The 24,679-nt window shown below is 38.1% G+C and overlaps 1 protein-coding gene across 1 annotated transcript in view; it reads left to right on the top strand.

Annotated features, from left to right (window-relative positions):
* The window catches only part of IMPG1 (interphotoreceptor matrix proteoglycan 1), a 125,120-nt gene that overhangs the window by 17,096 nt on the left and 83,345 nt on the right, over nucleotides 1-24,679 (top strand). The window contains 5 exon segments of the mRNA XM_036085614.2: nucleotides 6,597-6,830; nucleotides 16,921-17,087; nucleotides 17,355-17,383; nucleotides 21,189-21,253; nucleotides 21,857-21,936. Coding sequence (XP_035941507.1) covers nucleotides 6,597-6,830; nucleotides 16,921-17,087; nucleotides 17,355-17,383; nucleotides 21,189-21,253; nucleotides 21,857-21,936 — 575 coding nt within the window.

A 24,679-nucleotide genomic window follows, 5' to 3' on the forward strand; every position in this document is an offset into this window, starting at 1 on the left:
AATAGTTTATTTTCCAACAGTTTTCAGTATATATTATGTGTTACATAGTGACACCTTCTGGTGAAGTGACACATCAGCATGTTGAATATACCAGGCTCTATGAGCACATTGCAAACCCCAAAATAAAAAAAGAATGGAGGAAAAAAGAGAAGAGAATAAAGGGGGGGAAATGTTGATAGCTTTACATGTGGTATCAGAGGAATCCTCACCCATATAGGATCTTGCTTTGTTTTAGGAAAAGTGGTAAAGGCAGATCTTTCAAAGAGTTTTGCTGTGTGAATGGAAAAAATGGGTCAATAGCTGGAGGGGAAGTGTTATCAAGAGAATCCTTTAAAGAAAGGGAGAAGTAATAGCATGTTTGTAGGCTGCTAGGAATAATCCAACATAAAGAGGGGAAATAATGATGTAGGCAATGACAGAAGAGTTTCTGGAAGAATGTATTCAAGAGTTAAAAAAAGAAGAAAGAGAAAGAAAAAGAAAAAGAAAGAAAGAAAGAGAGAGAGAAAGAAAGAAAGAAAGAAAGAAAGAAAGAAAGAAAGAAAGAAAGAAAGAAAGAAAGAAAGAAAGAAAGAAAAAAGAAAGAAGAAAGAAAGAAAGAAAGAAAAGAAAAAAGGTGGGATCCAGGGCATAAGTAAAGGAATTGGCCTTGAATAGGAGCGGACTGCTCATCAAGTAGTCACAGGAGGGAAAGTAGAGTATATAAACACAGATGCAGTCAGTGAGCAGATGCAGTGCTGAACACTGATAAAGTTCTCTTCTTGCTCCTCTTATTCTTAATAAAATGTGGAACAAGGTCATCAGCTGAAAGTGAGAATTGGCAAGAAGTGCAGGAAATCTGAGAAAAGTTGTATGTAGTTCTCCCGGAGAGTGAGAAACTCAGTGGTCAATGGACCAAGGAAACTTAGTGTGATACTAGTTAAGGATTATACATTGAAAGTGAGTCCAAATGGTTGTTTTTCTCCATCCATGTTCAACTACAAGGGTGCAAGTGAGGAGTAGGAAGAGGGCTAAATTTAACATGGCTATGGTTTTATCTCAATTACAATAATTGAGGGGCAAGGGAATTGAGGACTTGTCATCCTAAAGAGCTAGGCAATATTAATATTCTTTCCCATTGATATCCATGATTTTAATTGGTTCCATTTATTATTTATTTATTTACTCTTGGATAAATTGAAAGTATCTAGGAATGCTGACTTTACTAAAATATACTTTATGCATACCCATCTCCTTTCTATTCTTTTGGTTTTCATTCACAAAGGAATTTTTTGTCTTCTCACTTGGGATATTATCTTTAATAAGATGACTGTGTCCATAGCCTCTGATATTAGACCCTATAGCAGAGAGAAGAAATTTAAAAAGGAGGTTGCAATAATATAGGTGGACAGGACATAGGAAACTAATTTTTATGGCATAATGGGTTTTTTTAATGAATCTAATTCATACATATATTATAAAAGACTCATTACTAGTTCCACATGAATTTTTCATGAATTCACTTGATGAATATGTACTGCATATGTGTCCTGTCCGAACCCTGTACTAGGTAAGCACCAAGGTGAATTAGGGAGAGGACAAGATCACAATACTCAGGTTTTTGAAGTCTAAAAGTCTAGGTTTTGCAAATACAAAGGTATTTTCAGCCTAAAGGGGAAAACATATTTACAACAAATTACTCTTCAAGCAAGCACAACAACACAAATTCCATGACATTGGTTCATCTAATTTACCACTATATGCCATCCTGGGCTGGAACATAGTAGACATTTAATGAACACTGGTATATCAGTAAATCAGTAGAGATCTGAGCCACACTAAAGCAATACAAGGGAGCAATGAATGAATTCTGAGTGTGGGGTCTGAGAAAGCTTAGTAGAGAAGGAAAGAAAGCTTAGAAACTGGCCCATGAAGGAAGAAGGAAAAGAACAGCCGTCTAGTAAGAAGGCACAGACAAGCACGAGATGAGCACTAAAGCATGGAAGCACAGGAAGACTTCGGGGACACGCATAGTCTTGTCTTAGGACTAAGAAGTGTCGTGAAAGAGCACGTAAAGAAGGAAGAGTGAAAAAAAAAAAAAAAGAAGAAGGAAGAGTGATACCAGGAAGTGAAATGCATGGACAGTTGGATAAAGGAGTTTTTACTGAGCACTAACCCTGTATGCAACAGTGTTTTAAGTGCTGCCCAAGTGGTAACTCATTTACTAATATCACAGAAACCCTGTAAGAGAGGCACTATCATTCACCATTTTACAGGGGGGTAACTCAAGCACAGTCAGGTCAAGTACTTCCAAGTTTTATAGCTGGTGAGTCACAGAGCCAGGGCCCTGTGCACCACTAGTGCTATTAAAACATTTTGACTAGTTGAGCAACATATGATTTCTGTTGCTACTACATTTTTCTTTCGCAAATAATGAACATATTTAAATTTAGAAAGTAAGCAATGAATATTAGCTGTCTCTTATCTATATTTAGAAGTTCTGAATATGCAAATGTATTAATTTCCATTTTTCTCTTTTCCTTGTTCAATGATATGACTATTTCCCAAAACTATTGGCTTAGGATTGTTTTCCTGGTGATTAATCTACAATATAATATAGTACAATTGCATTTATTTTTTTCCAAATGCATACTATAATTAACGAAATTTTTCTAATATTCTTGTACTCTGGAAAAGATACAGGGTTTTTTTGTTTGTTTTTTTCTGAAATCACTTTGCCCTTCTTTCTTTTTGTAACTTTGAACTTCACCCAGAAATAGTTGTTGATGGCAGCCAATTCATCATCATACAGGTTATACTCATGTTTTGTCAAGTATTTTCTGCCTCAAAAGATTTTCTAATCTTCGGGGCACCTGGGTGGCTCAGTCGTTAAGCGTCTGCCTTCGGCTCAGGTCGTGGTCCCAGGGTCCCGGGATCGAGCCCCACATCGGGCTCCCTGCTCCGCGGGAAGCCTGCTTCTCCCTCTCCCACTCCCCCTGCTTGTGTTCCCTCTCTCGCTGTGTCTCTCTGTCAAATAAATAAATCTTTAAAAAAAAAAAAAAAGATTTTCTAATCTTCTATTAAATACGGTCCCTTTTTATAGCAGGTCATTCCACTATCAATTCATTCTCATTAAACTTTTACCTACTCTTTCTAAATACTTATATAAAGTAAAAATATCAAACACATAAAAATGCATCCAGAGAATCGAAGTTCAGTTCAATTTCAACATTACTATTTATGCAGCATGGAGGACAGTATCTAATGTGATCTAACTGCTTTACCAAAGAGTGCTTTCATTAGCTCCAATAAATATTAGCTCTTTTTACCTCATTGAAATCTGTAACATTCCATGTTTCAATTCTTTAAATTTGGGGATTTGATTTGAAATACTTGGGAAAGACAGACTTTGTAAGCATAAGTGTGGCTTGTTCTATAAATATTTTTGGACCCCGGTAACCTTTAGTCCCTGTTCTCAAAGACTTTGCCTACTTCTTTTCTAGTGATGACTTGGAGTCAAGATGCAGGCAGAAGATTCTGAAACATGACCAAGTGATTAGTATCATCACAGGCAATCCCCTGTGGTTGTGTCTCTGTGTAATTTAGAGGAACACAAGCTGAGGTGTCTGATACTCATGTGAAAAAGGACACCAGAGAAAGATGGAAGGTGGTTAACCTAAAGTAGAGAAATGCCTAACATAGGGAAAATAGGAGGAACTGTGAACTTGGTCTTTGCTATTCCAGAGGGCAGAAATAGGACTAATGTGTGGAAGCTACTAGAAGATAATTTTCATCTCAAAGAAAGAATTACTAGATAGATATTTCAGAAATGGAACGAGGTGCTTCCTAGATGAGGCAGACAACCATTTGTAGAATATTTGCCATGGATCTCCCTCAGCAAGGAGATATTAAAAATTCAGTGACCATATAATTCATTTTCCAAACAGGGATACATTTGGGAATGAAGGGATAGCTACAATAAACCAGGATATCCTAAGCAAACCAAATCTCACTTCACCCTAATTCACCCTCATTGTTGACCACCAGTTATGTGTACTTGACATGTGGAGAATAGGGAAGATTGATCCTAGTAGGAAAAAGAGAACAGGTCAGAGCTCATGGGATTCTGGGACATGGAGCAAATCTGTAATTTTTTCACCTCCTTCAATTCCTATCACGGTAGAATGAAGTCCAAAGGCCCAGATCAAGTAGATCTATGTGAGCAAGCCTGCAAAAAAGAGCAAAGCGTTAAGATCCAGAAGAATCTAAAGGAACAATGCCAAGACAGGGACACTCTTCCCAGAGCCAGGGTGGAGTAAATACTATTCCCAAAGCAAGTTATTCAGAGAGTTCTACTAGACCATAACATAAAAAAAGTAAGAACGGGACCAACCCCAAAGGGCAGAATATTGTGGGGGGTGACAAAGTAGAGAGCAGGACCAGCATTGCGATAGGCACTGTGAGAAGAATGGAAAAGTGCAGGATGTATGAGGAGCACAGTTTCCCAAGGTATGGTCTGTGCTTACCATACTGGATAGGCCTAGAGTTATTTAGTGATGCACATTCTTTCTTCCATTCTTAGTGGCAATTGAAATATAATTACAAAAACTTCTTCTATGACTTACACTGAAATCTGTGAGTGTTTGAAAGGTTATTAAAAATTAACATTCCTAAACTAAAATTCCCGTTTTACTAGCTGCAGTGGGCACTAATGGCTGTACACTCAGCTCCTATCCCCTTCTTGCACTTGCCATTGTTCAGTGTGCACCTTTCAGTCTGCCATGCAGCCAGCCTAACTCAGGGAAAATTGACCACCTCCACAGTTAGAATGAACCACTCAGGGTAATTCTAGTCCCCTGCTCTGTAATCATTCAACTCAAACCAGCAGCACTGGTGTATTCCTTAGCAACTGGTATTGGTCTAGACACATGACGTAAGTCACCCATACTTTAGGGAAAGGTTATTTTTCAAAATGAACAAGGGCAAGCAAGTTTAATTTGGTGGAAGCCAGCCTACAGATAAAGTCACCACATGAGGGGACTGAAAAAGGAAATGAGAGAATGGCAGAAAGACAGAGTTAGGGAGTTCTGTTTTCACCAGGCATTCCTTACTGTTAGCTTTCCTTTCCATGTGATAACTTCCTTTTTGTTTAAGCCATTTTGAGATGGGTTGTCTTTACTCTTCACCTGAAGTGCCCTTACAGATCCATAAAACAGTGGTTTCCCAAGCCTGCATGCATATTGGAATCACCTAGGGACCTTCAAAAGTTGCTGATGCTGCATTCCATTCAGAGATTATGATTTATTGGTTTGATGTGTAGCTGGATGAGCAAATTAATCCATATGCTCCCTTTCTTCCTGGAGAGTCCTAAGAATTTATCACTGTCCAAGATTGACAAAGTATTCTAAGACTCCTCAAAATGCCAGAGAATAGGTATTCCTACAGGACTCGGTCCACCCCCTGTAATGAAGGAGGGACTTTTATGCTTTGTGGCAAGATTTGAGTTGCTCCACAGCTACCCTACTTAGATTTCTGCTTGATTCCCTTGTCTGTGCCAGAAGATTAGAGTTTGAGGCCCTTCTTTAGTAAAGTGGGAATATAAGTCTCAGTAAGCCACATGCTTAGGGTCTCAAGGGGCCATAGTGAGTGGTCCCAACTGTTCATCAGTTGTTGTTTTCTTAAATGGAAGACAGATAAAAGGAAAGAGGTGGAGTGGGAGAGGAGGAATCAAGGTCTGACCACTGCTAACTGGCCCTGACACCTCCGAATCTCGGTGCCCTACCACGTGGTAAACCGAGAAAAATATCTGTTTCATGAATATAGCAGAGTTTTTGTGAAATAATAGAACACACATGAAAAAATTCAAAGTAAAGAAGTGTTCAATGATGTAAGTTATTGTTATGAAAGGTCCAGAGAGTTAAAAATGAAGTCTAGACCTAACCCTAACAGATACAGCAGTGCCAGCGGGATGAAATGGCTCAAGGAGTGAAATCCTCTGCCAACCTGATGTCTTCGTACTCCCCTTCATTTTTCCTCTCACCTCCCTCCATAAAATATCCTACTTGCTCTGTAAAGTCAACTCTAACACATGTTCTTGCCCCAACTCACTTTCACTGTGCCACCCTCTGAGCCCCGCCATACAGAAATCCTAGGGCTGCCACTAATAGGCAGGAAGGTTGTTTTGTTGCATTTCCCCCCTGGGTTTCTAGAAACACTCCACTTCCTCATCCAGAGTGCACCTCTGGGTACCACAATGTGCTATCATTCCCCACTTGAATTATAATGTCTATCAAAAGAGGCATCTCTCGGGAGGCTTGAGTGCTAAGTGGGGAGTGATTTTTAGAGATGTGTGGGAAATGGTTTCAATATTTGGCAGTTCCTAAAGGCAAGATGATTTGAGATGTTGGTTTTAAAAAAAAAAAAAAAAAATACACTTGATCAGCTCATTATGCTATTCCCTTATTTCTGAAAATGCCTCGTCACTGAAATTTGGCAGTTGCACCAAAGTAGAACTTGAATAAATCAGAGGATTATAACTTTTAGTTTATTCCATTCATTTATCATATATTTCACATATATCAATGTATATATTCATCAGGAAATCAATCTTTCTTTTACAGATCTCTCCACTAAAATATACCATTCTGAATCTAAAGACATAGACAATGCCCCAAGAATCGAAACATCTGAAAGTACTGCAAAAATGTACAAAGTGTCAACCATGAAACGAATATTCGATTTGGCCAAGCGTCGAACAAAAAGGTCAACATTTTTCCCAACTGGTGTTAAAGTCTGTCCACAGGAATCCATGAAACAGATTTTAGCCAGTCTTCAAGCTTATTATAGATTGAGAGGTAAGGAAAGAGATGGAACCTGTTTAGCCTCTCATTCCTTTTATCCCTTCCCTTTCACTTATCCATACATTTTCGTTAGCCCCAAATTTCCAGAATCTCTCATTTAGTCACAAGGGGTATATAAATAAGTCAACTAATCTGAGAGTGGTGAATAGTAAACATTCAAAACTATGGTAGATATCTCCTCTTATGTTTAAAATAATGTCCTGTGCAACATAGAACCATTAAGGCATTTAACAAGTCACCAGAAGGCCTTGGCATCTGGGTATTACCTCTTTGTTTTATTTTTGCCAAAGCCCAATATTGAATTTTAATGTTATTATTATGAGTAAGAAGCACAGAATGATTGCAACGTCAGGAATCTGAGCAAGTTGATTTATCACTTAAGATTTCATTTTTCAAAAGCAACATTACAATCCAGATCCTCTCTCCCTTCTTGTTAAGTTTAAGTTGTTTATTGCTGATCCAGCAAAAAGTTCTGAGGTTTGGAAACCTGAAGGCACACCCAAGTGCAGAGGAGTTACAAATTAACAGTGGTTACCAAGATATAATGCAGGGGTGTTAACAGGATTTACCACACAATTCTGTGATTTCCAGCAGAGTTACAGTGCAGTTTTCACCCCAAGACAGCATAACAGGATTCTTGTGGCCTTCTCGGGAATCATTATGGAGTTCAGTCACGCCACAGCCATCAGTGGCTATCCTTGTCATTCACTTACTATAGATGAAAAAGTCGCCATGGCTTCTTCTTTAAATGAAAACAAAACAAAACAAAAAAGAATCTTTAGTAGATACTATTAAATCCCCCCAGGTTGCTCCGAATAATGCAAAATATCTTAGCTAGCTGAAGCCTAAACTCAATTCATCTTACATGTGAAAGTGAGGGGGTTTGCTGAGGTCCACCTTCATCACATACAATATTTGTTTCCATTCCAAAAAGTATGGTCAACCTGCTCTATTTTAAGCCCATTAACTAGAATGTGCTGGTTCCATTCTAGCCTGTGATGTATTGCAAATTACGGCAGCAGAGAACCCCTTTCATGATACCAACATCCTCAAAGTTCTTGAGTATCTACATCTGTAAAATGTACAAAGGTTGAGTTAGTCTGGGGAGTTTTTGCTGGGTTTTGGAGGCATAACTAACAGTCTCAAAAATATCAAGCCTTATGTTCTTCATATGTCTCATTTTATATGGAAGAGACATTTGCTTTCTGACAGAAGCCACACCTACAGAGAAATGACAAGTACTGGATCACAGTCAGAAGGAGAACTCTAATCATTGAAAATCAAGCACACTATATTATTATTCTGAGGTCCTAGCATAGCACCTCTGCATAGCAGTTTCTGAATAAATGCTTATTGATGGATACAGGAGGCAAAGAGGCCATTGGAAATGCAAAGAAAAGACAATAATGTGTAAATTATTCATTTTGAATGTGGCTACACATTGATCAGATAATGATACTGGTAAATTTCATGTTATTTGTTCATGAATGGAAGTGAAATATATAGCATATGCATCACATTGAATATGAGCACAACTGCTTTAACTTCTAATTCTTCATGATATTCACAAATAGGATTCATCGCAGGTATTTATAAAATAGACTATTTATTGCTGCAACCAAATTTTTAACTCTGTATTTTATTCTTTATTCTTGATTAGGTTTGCCTTTTTCATTCTTGCTTTCCTGGATGAAACAAACCACTGTTTTTCTCCCCACGGCAACAACAGTCCATTATCTTTATGGCTGCCCCTGGGTGATATGAAATTTTACTATTCATCAGCATGGGTTTCTTAAGTCTAACAAATTGGTTCACAAAGAAACAAGAAATAAGACCTAGCTACAAAGTGGTGCTCCTTTGACAGGGTAACATACTTATTATTTTTGTTGCTGCTTTTACAAAATTATCTTTTGACATCTTTCAAACTTAGGAGAGAAAGCTGCCACATTCATCAAATCAAATGGAATATTGAGATATTTCTTTTTCCAATGCTTAAAGTAACACAAATGAAAATGTTCTGAGCTTCATGGTAGACTCATAAACACACTCATCCCAAAGCACAAATTCAAGACAGGCAAGTTTTGTTTCTGGTAGTCTCCCAGGGGAACCATGTGCTCCTACCCAGGCAAACTCCCTTCAAACCTCCCACCCCTCTCTGTATCTCCCTCTCTTTCCCTCCCCCTCCCCCTCCTCCTTCTTCTTCTCTCTCCCTCCGCCTCTGTCCCAACCTCAATATCAAAAGCTAGATTTTTCTTTCACATTAATGTATGCCTTAGAGAAAGTTTAAGATAGAGGGTATCCTAGTTCTTGCTTCTCTATGTGTTGTCCATAGACCAGCAGCATCACCAGCATCTGGCAGCTTGTTAGAAATGCAGACCTACTTTCACCCCACCATATCTACTTACAGAATCTGTATTTTAATAAGATCCCCAGGTAATCCATTTGTACTCTAAAGTTCTAGAAGCACTGGTCTAGAGAACATATAGCCAACATCCCCATGACAGAGATTAAAAAAGTGAGGTGACATGCTCAGTCAGGGCCACTGAGACAGAGCAGGGTTAGAACACAACATTCTGACTCCTACTCCAGTGTGTCCTCTCTCCATCTAATGCATGCCCAACACGGTGGCAGGCTTTTTACATACCAGTGGTCTAACCTAATCCTTACAAATGTGAACGACTATCCCAGGGTATGCCTGACCTCCAGGATACATGTTCCCTGGGGTTCTTCCCACATCGCCAAAGAGCCTACAGTGTAGCTTTCAGCAGAAAGATTAAGACTCTGTGGTCAGATTTCAGGCATTGCCCAGCAACTGTGGGAAGACTGAAGAGGCAAGGTTCCGGATTTCTCTAGAATCCCTGTGGAAATCTCTCCTGGTAGATTTAGGGAAGGATGGTGCTGTAAGTTAGATAACAGGTAAGTTAAAGGGTTAGAAAAATCCAGCTTTCAGAAGTTCTCAGACTGCTCCCAGCCCTGAGATCCTTTGATGCTTCACCTTTCAAGGGTTCTTTTGATGACCCTTGGTAAGGATGGGGTATCTTTCCTGGTGGGACATGGGCTGGTGCTCTGGTTCTCCCAATCACAGAAAGATTCTACACCTCCTGCTCTGTGCTAAGCCTCCAGGAGGTCAGAAAAATGACATCAGAGCAGTCACCAAAAGAACCTGCTCCTCAAAATGTCTAAAGAAAAACTACTGGTCCCTGTTTCATCATTAACATTTTAATCCCTATAAATGACAATGCCCCAGAGAAATAATTCTTTTTTTTTTTTTTAAGTTTCAAGTTTTTAGTTAAATTCCAGTTAGTTAACATGTAGTGTAATATTAGTTTCAGGAGTAGAATTTAGTGATTCATCACTTATATATAACAACCTGTGCTCAACACAAGTGCCCTCTTTAATACCCATCACCCATTTAACCCATCCCCCCACCACCTCCCTCAACAACCCTCAGTTTGTTCTTTATAGTTAAGAGTCTGTCTTATAGTTTGCCTCTCTCTCTTTTACCCCCTATGTTCATCTGTTTCATTTCTTAAATTCCACACATGAGTGAAATCATATGGTATTCGTCTTTCTCTGACTGACTTATTTTACTTAGCGTAATACAATCTAGCTCCATCCACATCATTGCAAATGGCAAGATTTCATTCTTTTTGATGGCTGAGTAATATTACATTATATGTATGTACCATATCTTCTTTATCCATTCATCAGTCATTGGACGTTTGGGCTCTCTCCATAGTTTGGCTATTGTTGATAATGCTTCTATAAACATCGGGATGCATGTACCCCTTCAAATCTGTGTTTTTGTATCCTTTGGGTAAATATCTAGTAGTGCAATTGTGGATCATAGGGTAGTTCTATTTTTAACTTTTTGAGGACTCTCCATACTGTTCTCCAGAGTGGCTGTACCAGTTTGCATTCCCACCAACAGTGCAAGAGGGTTCCCCTTTCTCCACATCCTCACCAACATGTGTTGTTCATTTTAGCCATTCTGACATGTGTGAGATGATATATCATTGTAAGTTTGATTTGCATTTCCCTGATGATGAGTGATGTTGAGCATCTTTTCATGTGTCTATAGTCATCCATAGGTCTTCTTTGGAAGAATGTCTATTCATGTCTTCTAACCATTTTTAAATTGGATTATTTGTTTTTTGGTTGTTGGGTGTTGAGTTTTATAAGTTCTTTATATATTTTGGATACTAACACTTTATCAGATATGTCATTTCAAATATCTTCTCCCATTCTGCCTTTAGTTTTGTCTACTGTTTCCTTTGCTGTGCAGAAGCTTTTTATCTTGATGAAATCCCAATAGTTCCTTTTATGCTTTTGTTTCCCTTGCCTCAGGAGACATATCTACTAAGAAGTTGCTCTGGCCAATGTCAAAGAGGTTACTACTTTTGTCCTCCTCTAGGATTTTGATGGTTTCCTGTCTCACATTTAGGCCTTTAATACATTTTGAATTTATTTTTGTGTATGGTATAATAAAGTGGTTCAGTTTCATCTTTTACATGTTGCTGTCCAGTTTTCCCTGCACCATTTGTTGAAGAGACTGTCCTTTTTCCATTGGATATTCTCTCCTGCTTTGTCAAGATTAGTTGATTATATAGTTGTGGGTTTATTGCTGGGTTTTCTATTCTGTTCCATTGATATATGTGTGTTTTTGTGCCAGTACCATACTGTCTTGATCACTACAGCTTTGTAATATAGAAGTCCAGAATTGTGATGCTTCCAGCTTTCCTTTTCTTTGTCAGTATTGCTTTGGCTATTCAGGATCTTTTGTGGTTCCATAGACATTTTAGGATTGTTTGTTCTAGCTCTGTGAAAAATGCTGTTAGCATTTTGATAGGGATTGCACTAAATGTGTAGATTGCTTGGGTAGTACAGACATTTTAACAATCTTTGTTATTCCTGTACATGAGCATGAGATGTTTTTCCATTTCTTTGTGTCATCTTCAATTTCTTTCATTAGTATTTTGTAGTTTTCAGAGTACAGATCTTTTACCTCTTTGTTTAGGTTTATTCCTAAATATCTTATGGGTTTTGGTACAATTATATGGAATCAATTCCTTGCTTTCTCTTTCTGCTGCTGCATTATTGGTGTATAGAAATACAACAGACTTCTATACATTGATTTTGTATCCTGTGACTTTACTGAATTCATGTATCAGTTCTAGCAAATTTTTAGTAGAATCTTTTGAGTTTTCTACATATCATCTGCAAATAGTGAAAGTTTGACTTTTTCCTTGCCTATTTGGGTGCCTTTTCTTTCTTTTTGTTGTCTGATTGCTAAGGATGCCTTTTATTTCTTTTTGTTGTCTGATTGCTAAGGCTAGGACTTCCAGTAATGGTAATGGTGAGAGTGGACATCCCTATCTAGTTCCTGACTGTAGAGGAAAAGCTCTCAGTTTTTCCTGGTTAAGGATGATTTTAGCTGTGGGTCTTTTGTATATGGCCTTTATGATGTTGAGGTATGTTCCCTCTATCCCTACTTTGTTGAGGGTTTTTATTAAGATTGGATGTTATACTTTGTCAAATGCTTTTTCTGCATCTATTGAGAAGATCATATGGTTCTTATCCTTTCTTTTATAATGTGGTGTATCACATTGATTGATTTGCGAATATTGAACCACCTTTGCAACCCAGGAATAAATCCCACTTGATCATGGTGAATGATTCTTTTAATGAACTGTTGGATGCAATTTGCTAGATTTTGTTGAGAATATTTTAATCCATGTTCATCAGGGATTTTTGGCCTGTAGTTCTTTTTTAGTGTGGTCTTCGTCTGGTCTTGGAATCAAAGTAATGCTGTCCTCACAGAATGAGTTTAGAAGTGTACTTCCATTTCTACTTTTTGGAACAGTTTGAGAAGAATAGGTATTAATTCTTCCTTAAATGTTTGGTAGAATTCCCCTGGGAAGCCTCTGGCCCTGGACTTTGTTGGGGGATTTTTTTATTGCTGATTCAATTTCTTTGCTGGTTATTGTTCTGTTCAAGTTTTCTATTTTTTCCTGTATTTGGTAGTTTATATGTTTCTAGGAATTTATTCATTTCTTTCAGATTGCCCAATTTGTTGGCAGATAATTTTTCATAATATTCTCTTATAATTGTTCGTATTTCTGTGGTGTTGGCTGTGATCTCTCCTCTCTGGGAAATAATTCTTTAAGCTGCTTCAGACATTTGTGCTTCAGGGAGAAAGTTCTCTGAGCCTTTGCGAAAAGGAGATATTAATGGGGGTGAGGGTGTTCTATGTCTCTGAAGTAGGAGAAAGGGCAGCAGAGAAAGGAGCAGAGCTAGGAAGATGCAGGCACCAAAAACAAGCTTTAAATTGGACTGAAATAAAAGGAAGACTTAATCTGAGACCAAAAGCAACATGCCTGAGGGTACATTGAATTGGTAAATAGATGGATTATCACATTATGTTCTCCCAGATGTTTCACACACAGATATGATCAGTGAAAGTCACCAACACTAAGACCTCAAAGGCAGCACTACTTGATTTTATATACATATAAATGCTATATCTCTGGCACTTAAATGTGTTTTGAGCTAAATTAACAGTTTTATTGCATTGGGGAGAGATGGAAGGTCAAAATAACACCCCAAAAGAGAGTGTGGAGTAAGTAGATGAGAAAAATAGCAAGGGCAACTGGTTCGCTTAGACTGGACACACAACTCTTAAGATTTGGGAAAGTCTCAAGATATTCAAATGTTGTTTCCTTCTTGCATTGTGTGTAGACCCTTGAGTAGACATGAAGATCAAAAGACTGCATGATTGTTGGTATTGGAAAAGGCATTACAACCCTCTGGTCCTTGCTTGGCAGGTAAAAGATAACATTCACAAAAGTGGGTTCTCCCGGTGAGGCTATTCACTTGCTATCCAGGTGTGCTGACCCCTGTTACTTTCCCAGGGGTGGAAAATTCGATGACACATTTGAGGTGGAGGGGATGGCACCCGCTCCTGGCTTTATGGGTTCTGGTGAGGTGGCTGCTGGTAAATAACCTGAGCTTCTATTGGTCTGGAATTCTCTTTGCCTCTTAAAACAAAAAGTTAAGAAAAATCCAGACATATAAAAATGGGGAGTGAGTGGGGGATAAAGCATAGGAGTAAGAGTCTCCAAACTGGTCTTCTCTCACCTTGTTCCTTCCCCCAACCCCTTTTCTCAGCAGGCAGGCAGAGTTTCTTTAGAAAGTCAGATGATGTCAGCTTCTGCCCTAAAGCCTCCAATTGCTCCCCATTCCTCCTGAGGTAAAAATCAACATATTATAAGTGCTTGTGACAGATGTCATCTAACTTTTTACCCTCACTTAATACTCTAAAATAATTTTTAAACTATGTACCCATTTGCATGCTTTTCAGTTAATATCTGAACTTTTTCATCATAAGTTTAAATAATTAGATAAGATGCAACTTTTGGTGAGTTGTAAATATCGATAATGAAAATAAAACAAAAATTAGAGCATTCGTATGCATCCAGTAGAATCTGCCATAGCTACTCAATAGTTACGATCAAATACTCCATAGTACATGCCTTCATGTACTCTTCTCAACAGTAAGAAATGCCACAGGGATCCTTTTTCTTCATACAACCACATTGCCACTCCACTTCGCACTTCACAGCCTTATCTTAATGTAATTTATTTTATGCTTGAAAGTCTGTTAGTGGTTACTCTTACATACTTCTCAGTAACAAAAATATGTATATAAATTTAAATTACAGATTTTATTTATTTCCTGTTACTATAGGCTTTATGTGTACAAAGAAATTTCTTCTGGATTCAGTTGCATTTATAATTACTTTTAATATATAATTGATTAAAACAAATAGATAAATTTAACAAAAAATTTAAGTAAATTTCTATTGACAGATATAAGATCAAATACAGGTTTTGTGGGTACTAACATTTATAAATACAAATTTAGGAAAAAGACTTTGGAAGAGGCCAGTTTAAATGAAGGGCCTGTACCTTAACTTTCATTAGCTTCAGCCTCTGGATACATGGAGTTGCTCTGATGTTGTTCCTCATATTAGTTCATGTACCATTACTTATTATCCATATTATGTGTTGCCAAAATGAGACAGGATTTAGCATCAGTTTTATCCCTATTTTTTTACTTAGTTTCCCTTAAATGCTGAGAAAACTTAAATGTAAATAAGTAGATGGAAACAGATGGGAGTTTTGTTATAGTAATATCTTTTTTTTATTATGTTAATCACCATACATTACATAATTAGTTTTTGATGTAGTGTTCCATGATTCATTGTTTGCATATAACACCCAGTTATAGTAATATCTTTATTCTTTAAGTAGATTTGGCATTATATGCTAACAATAACATCATGATCTGTCATTATTTTTAATGATTTGTCAGCTGTCAACTCCATTAGGACTTCTTCTAATGTGTTTTTGGGGCAGGGGTTGTGTGTGTGTGTGTGTGTGTGTGTGTGTGTGTGTTATTAACATATAATGTATTATTTGTTTCAGGGGTACAGGTCTGTGGTTCATCAGTCTTACACAATTCACGGCACTCACCATAGCACATACCTCCCCAATGTCCATCACCCAGCCACCCCATCCCTCCCACCCCCCTCCCCTCCAGCAACCCTCAGTTTGTTCCTGAGATTAAGAGTCTCTTATGGTTTGTCTCCCTCTCTGGTTTCATCTTGTTTCATTTTTCCCTCCCTTCCCCTATGATCCTCTGTCTTGTTTCTCAAATTCTTCATATCAGTGAGATCATATGATACTTGTTTTTCTCTGATTGACTTATTTCACTTAGCTACCCTCTAGTTCCATCCACATTGTTGCAAATGGCAAGATTTCATTTTTTGATAGCTGCATAATATTCCATTGTATATATACACCACATCTTCTTTATCCATTCATCTGTCTATGGACATCTAGGCTCTTTCTGTAGTTTAGCTATTGTGGACATTGCTGCTATAAACATTGGAGTGCAAGTGCCCCTTTGGATCACTACATTTGTATCTTTGTGGTAAATACCCAGTAGTGCAATTGCTGGGTCATAGGGTAGCTCTATTTTCAACTTTTTGAGGAACCTCCATACTGTTTTCCAGAGTGGCTGCACCAGCTTGCATTCCCACCAACAGTGTAGGAGGGTTCCCCTTTCTCCGCATCCTCGCCAACATCTGTCGTTTCCTGACTTGTTAATTTTAGCCATTCTGACTGGCGTGAGGTGGTATGTCATTGAGGTTTTGATTTGTATTTCCCTGACGCCAAGTGATGTTGAACACTTTTTCATGTGTCTGTTGGCCATTCTTCTAATGTGTTGAAAGCAAAGAATCAGAAACCACCCTGCTGCAAAAACAAGTGTTACCCCTCAACTGAGTTCACTTGGTTTCTTAACCTCAACAATACTATTTGACATGGTCCCTTTGTGTGGCAACCTAGAGGCACTGTGCTGCAGTAAGATTAGGGAGGGATGAATGGAGGAAGGATGCAGGCCAAAGGGAATGGGGAAAAGGAAACGTGTGTCCTCAGGTGGATGGATTTTAGGAAAGCATGATAGGAAAAATGAGACCTAGATATTGATTCTCTTTAAATTGTCTGTGTGCCTCTTTATCCCTTGAAAAGTCTTTAAATACAGCCGGGTACCTATGCCCCAGTTTGAAGATTATTGGTCCACAAGGCCCTACACGGTCTCTGTTCCCCTCACCACATCTTTCTGTCTTCATCCTCTTTTACTGTTATCCTTGCCCTGGTCACACTGACAGAGCTCTTTGCTGTTCCATCAATGTTCAGAGCATTCTCCAGCCTTGAGGCCTTTTCCATACTGCTCAAAAGTCACCCTATAGTGAAGCCTTCCTCAACTGCCCTATTTTAAACTACAGCCTCTCTCTCTCTCTCTCATATTTCCTAATCCTCCTTCTTTTATTTTTCTCTGTAACACATAGAGGGGTTCAATATGTATTTGTTAAATGAATTAATTTCTGTGCACTATAAATGAATGTATCCACATAAGCCATAAAAGAGCACTCCATGTTCTAAGATTATGCTTGGGCGGGGAAACAGGAATCATCTTAGGATGTGGCCATTTTCTGCTCCTAACTGTGCTGTATTGCAGTGTGTCAGGAAGCAGTGTGGGAAGCATATCGGATCTTTCTGGATCGCATCCCTGACCCAAGGGAATACCAGGACTGGGTCAGCCTCTGCCAGCAGGAGACTTTCTGCCTCTTTGACATTGGAAGAAATTTCAGCAATTCCCAGGAGCACCTGGATCTTCTTCAGCAGGTGAGCCTAAACGCTGTATGTTGGAACACTGTCCGAATAGCTCCCAGGCCTCCAGCCCCTGCCCCTTTTCAGTTGGTTTCCACTGCATAAGAGTTAGTTGAAGAAATGCTTAGAGATATCTGATAAGGCCAACAAGAATTGTATTTTTGCAAAATAGCATTGTACAGGCTGGTTGAAGTGAAGTTAAAGGGAAAAGGGGATGAAAATAGACTTTAGCTCTTCAGTTGACATTTTCTCCTGATAAAATTACTTTTTATCTTTCTGCAGAGAATAAAACTGAGACACTTCCCTGAGAGGTAAGTACCCAAAATAGAGTGCAGCATGCTTTTGACTTTTGAAAGATCATATAATGGAGTGAGACTGAGCTATTGTACCTTTATGATATTATGTCAGCACTGAGATCTGTGTAGGTTATTCTGACAGACAAATTATGCATATACTGCACTAAAGATAAATGAGTATATAAAGGGGAAATGGATAGACCCTAAAGACTGAGATAGATGTTGGCACTATGTTTGCAGATAAAATGGATTCATTACTATGTGTTAAGTATCTAATGTGTATTTTCAGTTATAAGATATAGAACAATTTTTTTAAATAGTTTGATTTTTAGAATTTATGGTAAACTGTTAGTTACATCAGGAAAATACTAATACAATCAGAGAGCAACCTGCATTTTGAACTCTCATTTGGTATTCTGTAAAGCATTAGTATTTCTCAAACTAAATTACCGAAGCACTGAGCTATACTCTCAACAAGAACTGAATATCAAACAAGAATATCAAAATGAGAAAAAGGCAAGGAAAAGTAATTAGATAAAATGATTAAAGAAGAGAGGCAAACTGTAAACACAAATTACATACATTTTATAACATTTAGAAATCTAATTCTGAAGATAATACTAAGAGAGACACAAATTTGGTATTGTATGAATTACTGACAATTCTTTATAATGCTTTTCACATTTGTTCCTTCATTTCTATTCCCTTTGCCAACAACTTCTTCCAAGACCTTACTAATTTACACTGTGAAGAATGTCAAATCTGATCTCCCTAATGGATTTCCCTGCCTCTAACCTCTTCCCCTCCTTAACTTGCATAACTGCTGCTGGATTAATAAGTCTGAAAAATTTCTTACATTGAGCCCTGTTCAATGACTTTCAAAAGAGTCCTACATCTTCCTCTTACCCTTCTGAATATCCTCTGCCCACTGTTCCCCTCATGTTCTGTGTACAGAAGGGTGATTGGTAAGGATAGAGTCATGTGCATCCTTTGCCCTGACTCCTAGGTAGGTCCAGCCAGTGGGGAGCAGGAGATCAGAGGGAGAGGAGAGAATGAGGTGAGTGAATTTCTCACCTCCCCTCACCCTCAACTTGCAAAGTCTTCAAACGCTGTTGTCCTCCTTCAACTTCATCTCAGCTCCTGTCAAGCAGCCTTTCCACAGATCCTTTTCTGTCTCTGGTTCGTGGTAACTGGACTAAGGGTAGTTTGAGCACCCCACTGATACCAGCCCTGGGGTACTGCACTTGACCTTGTGGTTGCTCTTATACTCTTCCCACAACTTAGTAAGTAATTCCTTTTTTAAACTTTGCTCAAATTACCCCACAATGAGTGAGCCATCTGTGTCCTGCCAGGACCTTCACTGAGGCAGAGCAGAGGCCAAACTCATCAATTAAGACCTTTCACCCCCTGACCTTTCCAACATTGCATCCATTACCCATGATCCCACTGTTGCCACCATGCCATTCCTCACTGCACACAGACCACACCTTCCTCATCCTGGACTCTGACCCCTAGCCTTTCCCTCTTGCCCAGAAAAACCTGCCTTTTCTATGTTACCTATCCAAATCCTACTCTACTTCACACTCCTAGTGGAGTCCCACCTGGATCCCATGATGTCTTAACAGCCTATTTGAGCCTGCAGCAATATTTTCCTGCTTTGAACTTTGTACTCTTTTTGGCACTTACATTTTATTTAACACTTTCTCGCTTTACCCTATTTTCCTGTAAGAGTTTAAACTCCTCAAGGGCGGGAACCCTTTCATATCTCTCCACCCACCACCACAGACCTGAGCAAAATCCTCATATATTTTTGTTAATTGATACATCTACCGAACCACTCTTTAGAAATTTTAAAAAGTTGTTATGAGAAGAAATAATGTGATTGAGGAAAATCTTAGTACTAGAGTATTAACTTTGTTCACAAGACACAGAGATATTCACTCTTCTGATTTAACTATAGAATGATACTTATTTCTCCATTTTCAAAAAAAGAAAAAGAAAGCAAAGCAGAGGCCATCCATCCATAAGAAAAAATCCAACAGAATGTACCAAGACTTGATAGAAAAACATTAAAAATTACAGGAAACAGCTAACCCAAGACAGAAAGAGAAAGAAATAGAACCATCCCATCCACTCCTGTGTCTACCAACATTGCTAGAAAGAATTGCTAAGGAGCAAGAGACAAACATTTTACATTAACTATGATTACCAAGTTGGGAAGGAAGGAAGGAAGGAAGGAAGGAAGGAAGGAAGGCAGGCAGGCAGAAAGGCAGGTCTGTTATTTCAAACCTTTCTAGGAAGACAAAACAGAAAATTTTCTCACCTGAGTAGCCCATAAATCTGTCAGTTTCAAATGACTTTAAAATAAAAACCAGTGAAAGAACCCAGTGTCCCAGCTTCCCAAATTAAAGCTTCCAAGTGATGGTCTAGATTGCCACTGTCGTGGCAGAATCACACCCAGTGGCAAAGGATGAGGAAATAGCATCTGACACAGGATCCTGCACAAAGTGGGCTGCTGACTTGTAACTAATGCATAGCCAGCACTTTAATAACTATTCCTCTTGGTTGTTTTCTTTTATACAGCAAGGTAAAACAAGGATACCAAAGTTATAATAGGAGGAAAGAGATCGTACCATGAACAAAGTTCTAAAAAGTAAAAGAAAAAAGGAAAATTGTCTAAATCACAAATGCTCTAATGTTTGATATGAGATCTTTATAAATATGATATCCATAAAAACTATTTCTTAAGTATATAGCATAATACCAGTAGAAACAAACAAGAATACCTAATTCCGAAACAGTCTGAATTTATATTTAGCCTGTGTGCACCAATATAGTCCTCCATGTTTACATCTATTCTGATTGGTCAGAGCCCATGCCAGGCCAATGGATATTTTGTATATTACCTCTATTAGGACTTTGGGAAAATTGCATGTGTTAGAAATATGTGTGTAGATGGTCCCATTGTCTATAGCCAACCTAGATGACCTTATAACACAGAGCACCTAGCCATTCCCTTTGGTCTTCCCATCATCGTGAATCACGGAAAACTGGATCAAATATATTGGTCAACTATGACTAAATTGTACTAATACAGACACAAGCTAATAAGACCTAATAGCTTATAGTAACAAATCTTTCAGTGAGCTTCAAAAGATATCACTATTGCTACTCCTTTCTATATAAAGCTTGCTAGAATGGGCCAATGTTATAACAGCTATACAACCATGCCCTTGGATTTGCCCTTAGATATCTTCCAGACTGCCACTGCAAACCCACCCATAACTCCTGCAGACAATGGTTGTGTCCAGAATAGGGATTTAATACACCTGCATTATCCAGAAATCTCCCTCTCTCCTATTACTATAACCACAAGAGTTACTTTAGTAAATAAACTTAAGGACTTTCTGGATTTGCAGGTTTGAGGATCTGAGATTTTAGCAAGAACATTCAGTCATAGATCATGTCATGCAATTATCTTTGATGTCAAGGACACAGTGCAAACACAATGGGACTATAAAACATCAAGCCCCAAAGACCAGTTTTGCTTATGGTGAAAATGCTCCCAAGGACCACATGAAAGATGCTTACGGAAAACCCTGGAGTCAAACATAACCATTTGCAGGAGTTGTTTGAATTTTTCTTCAATGAAAATATATTTGAAGGTTACTTCTATAATGAAAGAAATAGGCAAACCCAGTTTTAAAGGGTTTTTCTCTAATTTTTAGGTCTATTGAGTATAGGAAAAGTAAGTGCATTTCCCCTATTGTTATCAAGCTCCTTTTAACCACCTCTTCTTTCTTTTCTGCTGTGGTGATAGAAAAGATGAAATATCTACAGCAGAGACATTCGGAGAGCCTGGTGAGACCCCTGTGTTTTCTACAGGTAAGCTTAGATCTCCTCATTCACCTGCTCCTGAACCTTAATTCAAATGATCATGAAAGTATATTATTTAAAAAGCAATCCTTAATTGAAGTTGACAAAATTTATAATATACTTTCTCAAAGCTAACTGATATTTTTAACTTTATAAAATAATTTAAATGCATTGTATAAAACTTGAAAATCTAGAAAAGAATAAAGGTAAAGCCAAATCACCCATTATCCTTCAACTTGGAGACAATCATTACCAATATTTTCAAACAAATAAATTGAAGATAAATATCTGTCTTGCACCCTTTATATATTCACAAATGGAAAAATTAAGCAGATCTCATTGGCAAAACCATTTAACTGTAACATATTTAGGATGGCCCCAAACTAGGATAGCATCTAGAACAGAAGAATGGAGAATTCAACTAGGATCAAAAGTATGAGTTATATTTTTCTCAAGAACATATTTATGTGATCTTAAAAAAAATGAGGTAAGAAGGCACCCCACATCTGTAAATTCCAGAATGACAGAAAAAGTATATGAAATTTTGACCTTGTTCTAATGTAAACTTCTCCAATCTCATTTTTGTGCCTGTAATGTTTTTAATTTCCACAGATGTTGCCAATGTCTCCGTCGGACCCTTCCCTCTCACTCTGGATGTCACACTCTTCAGTGACACCAAGAAGCCTACAATAGTAAGAAGTTCTGAGAGTCAATCTAGCTCTTCACATGCCTGGTTTTGTTTTATTAGTAACACAAGAAAAGAGAATGGGTGAATTGGCCATTTAGTATTACTAGTGCTGCATTTTTACCACTCCAATTAAGAGTCAGTGACTTTGTTCTATTCGGGATTATTCCTTCCTCTAGGGACTGAGGGAAAAATAGATTGAAAACTACAATAAGGTGGGAGGAATTGCAAGAAGCAACTTAATTATAAACTCTAGGACTGCAGGGGCCCTTTTTCCCCCAGTACCTAAGAGAACCTCATCTACAGCAGGTACTCACCAAGCACTAGAATAAGTGAATGAATAAAGCCTATCAATCAATCAATCAAGCTCCTTCTCCACTAAAGTGTATTCTCGTGCTGACAGTAAGGGTAGAAGTTTTGCTTTCAGGCATGGCCAGCATGAATAGGTCAGACAAATATCAAAATGATTGAAATCCTGCATGTCAAATGGGGAAAAATAAAATCGGTGTTCTCAGGCAAAGAGGAACACTGGCTACACTGCTCTCTTTGTGTGAAAAGGCATGAAGGAGGAGAGGATATGTTACAGCATTTAATGTCGGCTATCAAAAAAGGGGGACATTTTAACCGTTCCAAAATCTTTGAGCCAGACATTTGATGCTGAAGCAGGGAAACTGTCCTCTTTACTCAGGAGTGACAGGGCTGGGGCAGCACGAGGTGGGCAGCAAGTTCAGAAGGGAGCAGGAGTACAGGGGTGACACATCTGAGCCCAGATCTTCTCATCCTTACGCTGCCACTGCAACCAGACCTAACTTCCCTGTGGTCTGTGAGACTTCACTAGCCTTTCCTCTCCTGGGAACCTAGCCGCAAGGCACGGGTCAAAGCCCAGGCAGTGAGGACGAGAAGGACAAGAAGTTCAGTCTCACCAGCTCTACGTGAAAATTCAGGGATGAGAAACCCGCTGGCCATTCTATCTGGCCAGTAGGCCAGATGGCTATGGATTTGCTGGAACTATTGCTATGAACAAAGAATTCAAATTTCCATTTTTCTCAAAAATACTATTCCATGAACAGTGAAAAGTGCTGTTGGAAAAAACTATTGAAATTAAATGTATTTACTATAAAATTTCAAAGACAATTCTAGTTTGCCTTCTCTTTTCCCACATTACTTGTGTCCCATATTCTTCAAAATCTAATATAGGTCCCCCCTTCTGCAGTGAATAGCCCCTGAACATTTCATTTCATATTCATATCCTCCTCTTATCCTTTTTCCACCTGCATCTTTCACTTATTCTTTCATTCACCAACATTTTACTAAAATCCTCTCATGTGCCAGACATTGGGGTATGTGCCAAAGATCCTAAGATGAATAAGACACGGTTCCTGCCTTCAAGAAATTTATAATGCAAAATAAGTACAAAATAATCTAAATGCTATACTTGAAGATGGCAGATGTATAGAATGGAACAAAATGATAGACCAGAACAGGTTGCAAAGCATGTAACCCCCAGTCCTGTATATTCATAGAGAGTTTTGTGCATAAGTGGCCTCTTTTTTTTTAACTTTGGGAGATTTAATGAAGTGTGAGAATCATACTGGATTCAGGAGATTATATGCGGGGTGACAAGATTAGCATATAAAAAGACTGTAGGTGAGTATGGCATAGGTATTAAATGAGAAATTCAAATATTATTCATTGCTCCAGGAGTTTAGAGAAGGCAAAGATTTCTGCCCTAATTGATCAGAGAAAATATTATTTTAAATGAACCATAAAATATTAGTAAGAAGTAAAAAAAGTATGTATATGTGTGTTCCCATGTTTTAGTGCTAGAGGTGAGCATGGGGAGCAGTGAGGAAGGCCTCCAGTCAGGAAATTAGCACAAGCGATGTGATATCTCATCAACAGTGAACAAGCTATCTGGTAGTCAGTGCAGGGAGAAATGACACGAACTACAATTGTTCAAGCAACAACAATTCCATTTATAATTGCACCAAAAAAAAAAATAAGATATCTAGGAATAAACCTAACCAAAGAGGTGAAAAACCTGTACTCTGAAAACTATAAAACACTGATGAAAGAAACTGAAGATGATACAAAGAAATGGAAAGGCATTCCTTGTTCATGGATTGGAAGAACAAATATTGTTAAAATGTCTATACTACCCAAAGCAATTTACACATTTAATGCAATCCCTATCAAAATACTGATAGGATTTTTCACAGAGCTAGAACAAAGAATCTTAAAAATAGTATGGAACCACAAAAGACCCCAAATTGCCAAAGCTGTCTTGAAAAAGAAGAGCAAAGCTGGAGGCATCACAATTCTGGACTTCAAGTTATATTACAAAGCTGTAGTAATCAAAACAGTATGGTACTGGCACAAAAAATAGACATATAGATCAATAAAACCGAATTGAAAACCCAAAAATAAACCCACAACTATATGGTCAACGAATCTTCAACAAAGCAGCAGAGAATATCCAATGGGAAAATGACAGTCTCTTCAACAAACAGCGTTGGGAAAACTGGACAGCAACATGCAAAAGAAAGAAATTGGACCACTTTATTATACCATACACAAAAATAAATTCGAAATGTATTAAAGACCTAAATGTGAGACAGGAAACCATAAAAATCCTAGAACGGAATACAGGCAGTAACCTCTTTGACATCAGCCATAGCAACTTATTTCTAGATCTATCTCCTGAGGCAAGGGAAATAAAAGCAAAAATAAACTATTGGGACTACATCAAA

The sequence above is a fragment of the Halichoerus grypus genome, chromosome 9 (assembly GCF_964656455.1).
Source record: "Halichoerus grypus chromosome 9, mHalGry1.hap1.1, whole genome shotgun sequence".
Taxonomy (NCBI): Eukaryota; Metazoa; Chordata; class Mammalia; order Carnivora; family Phocidae; genus Halichoerus; species Halichoerus grypus.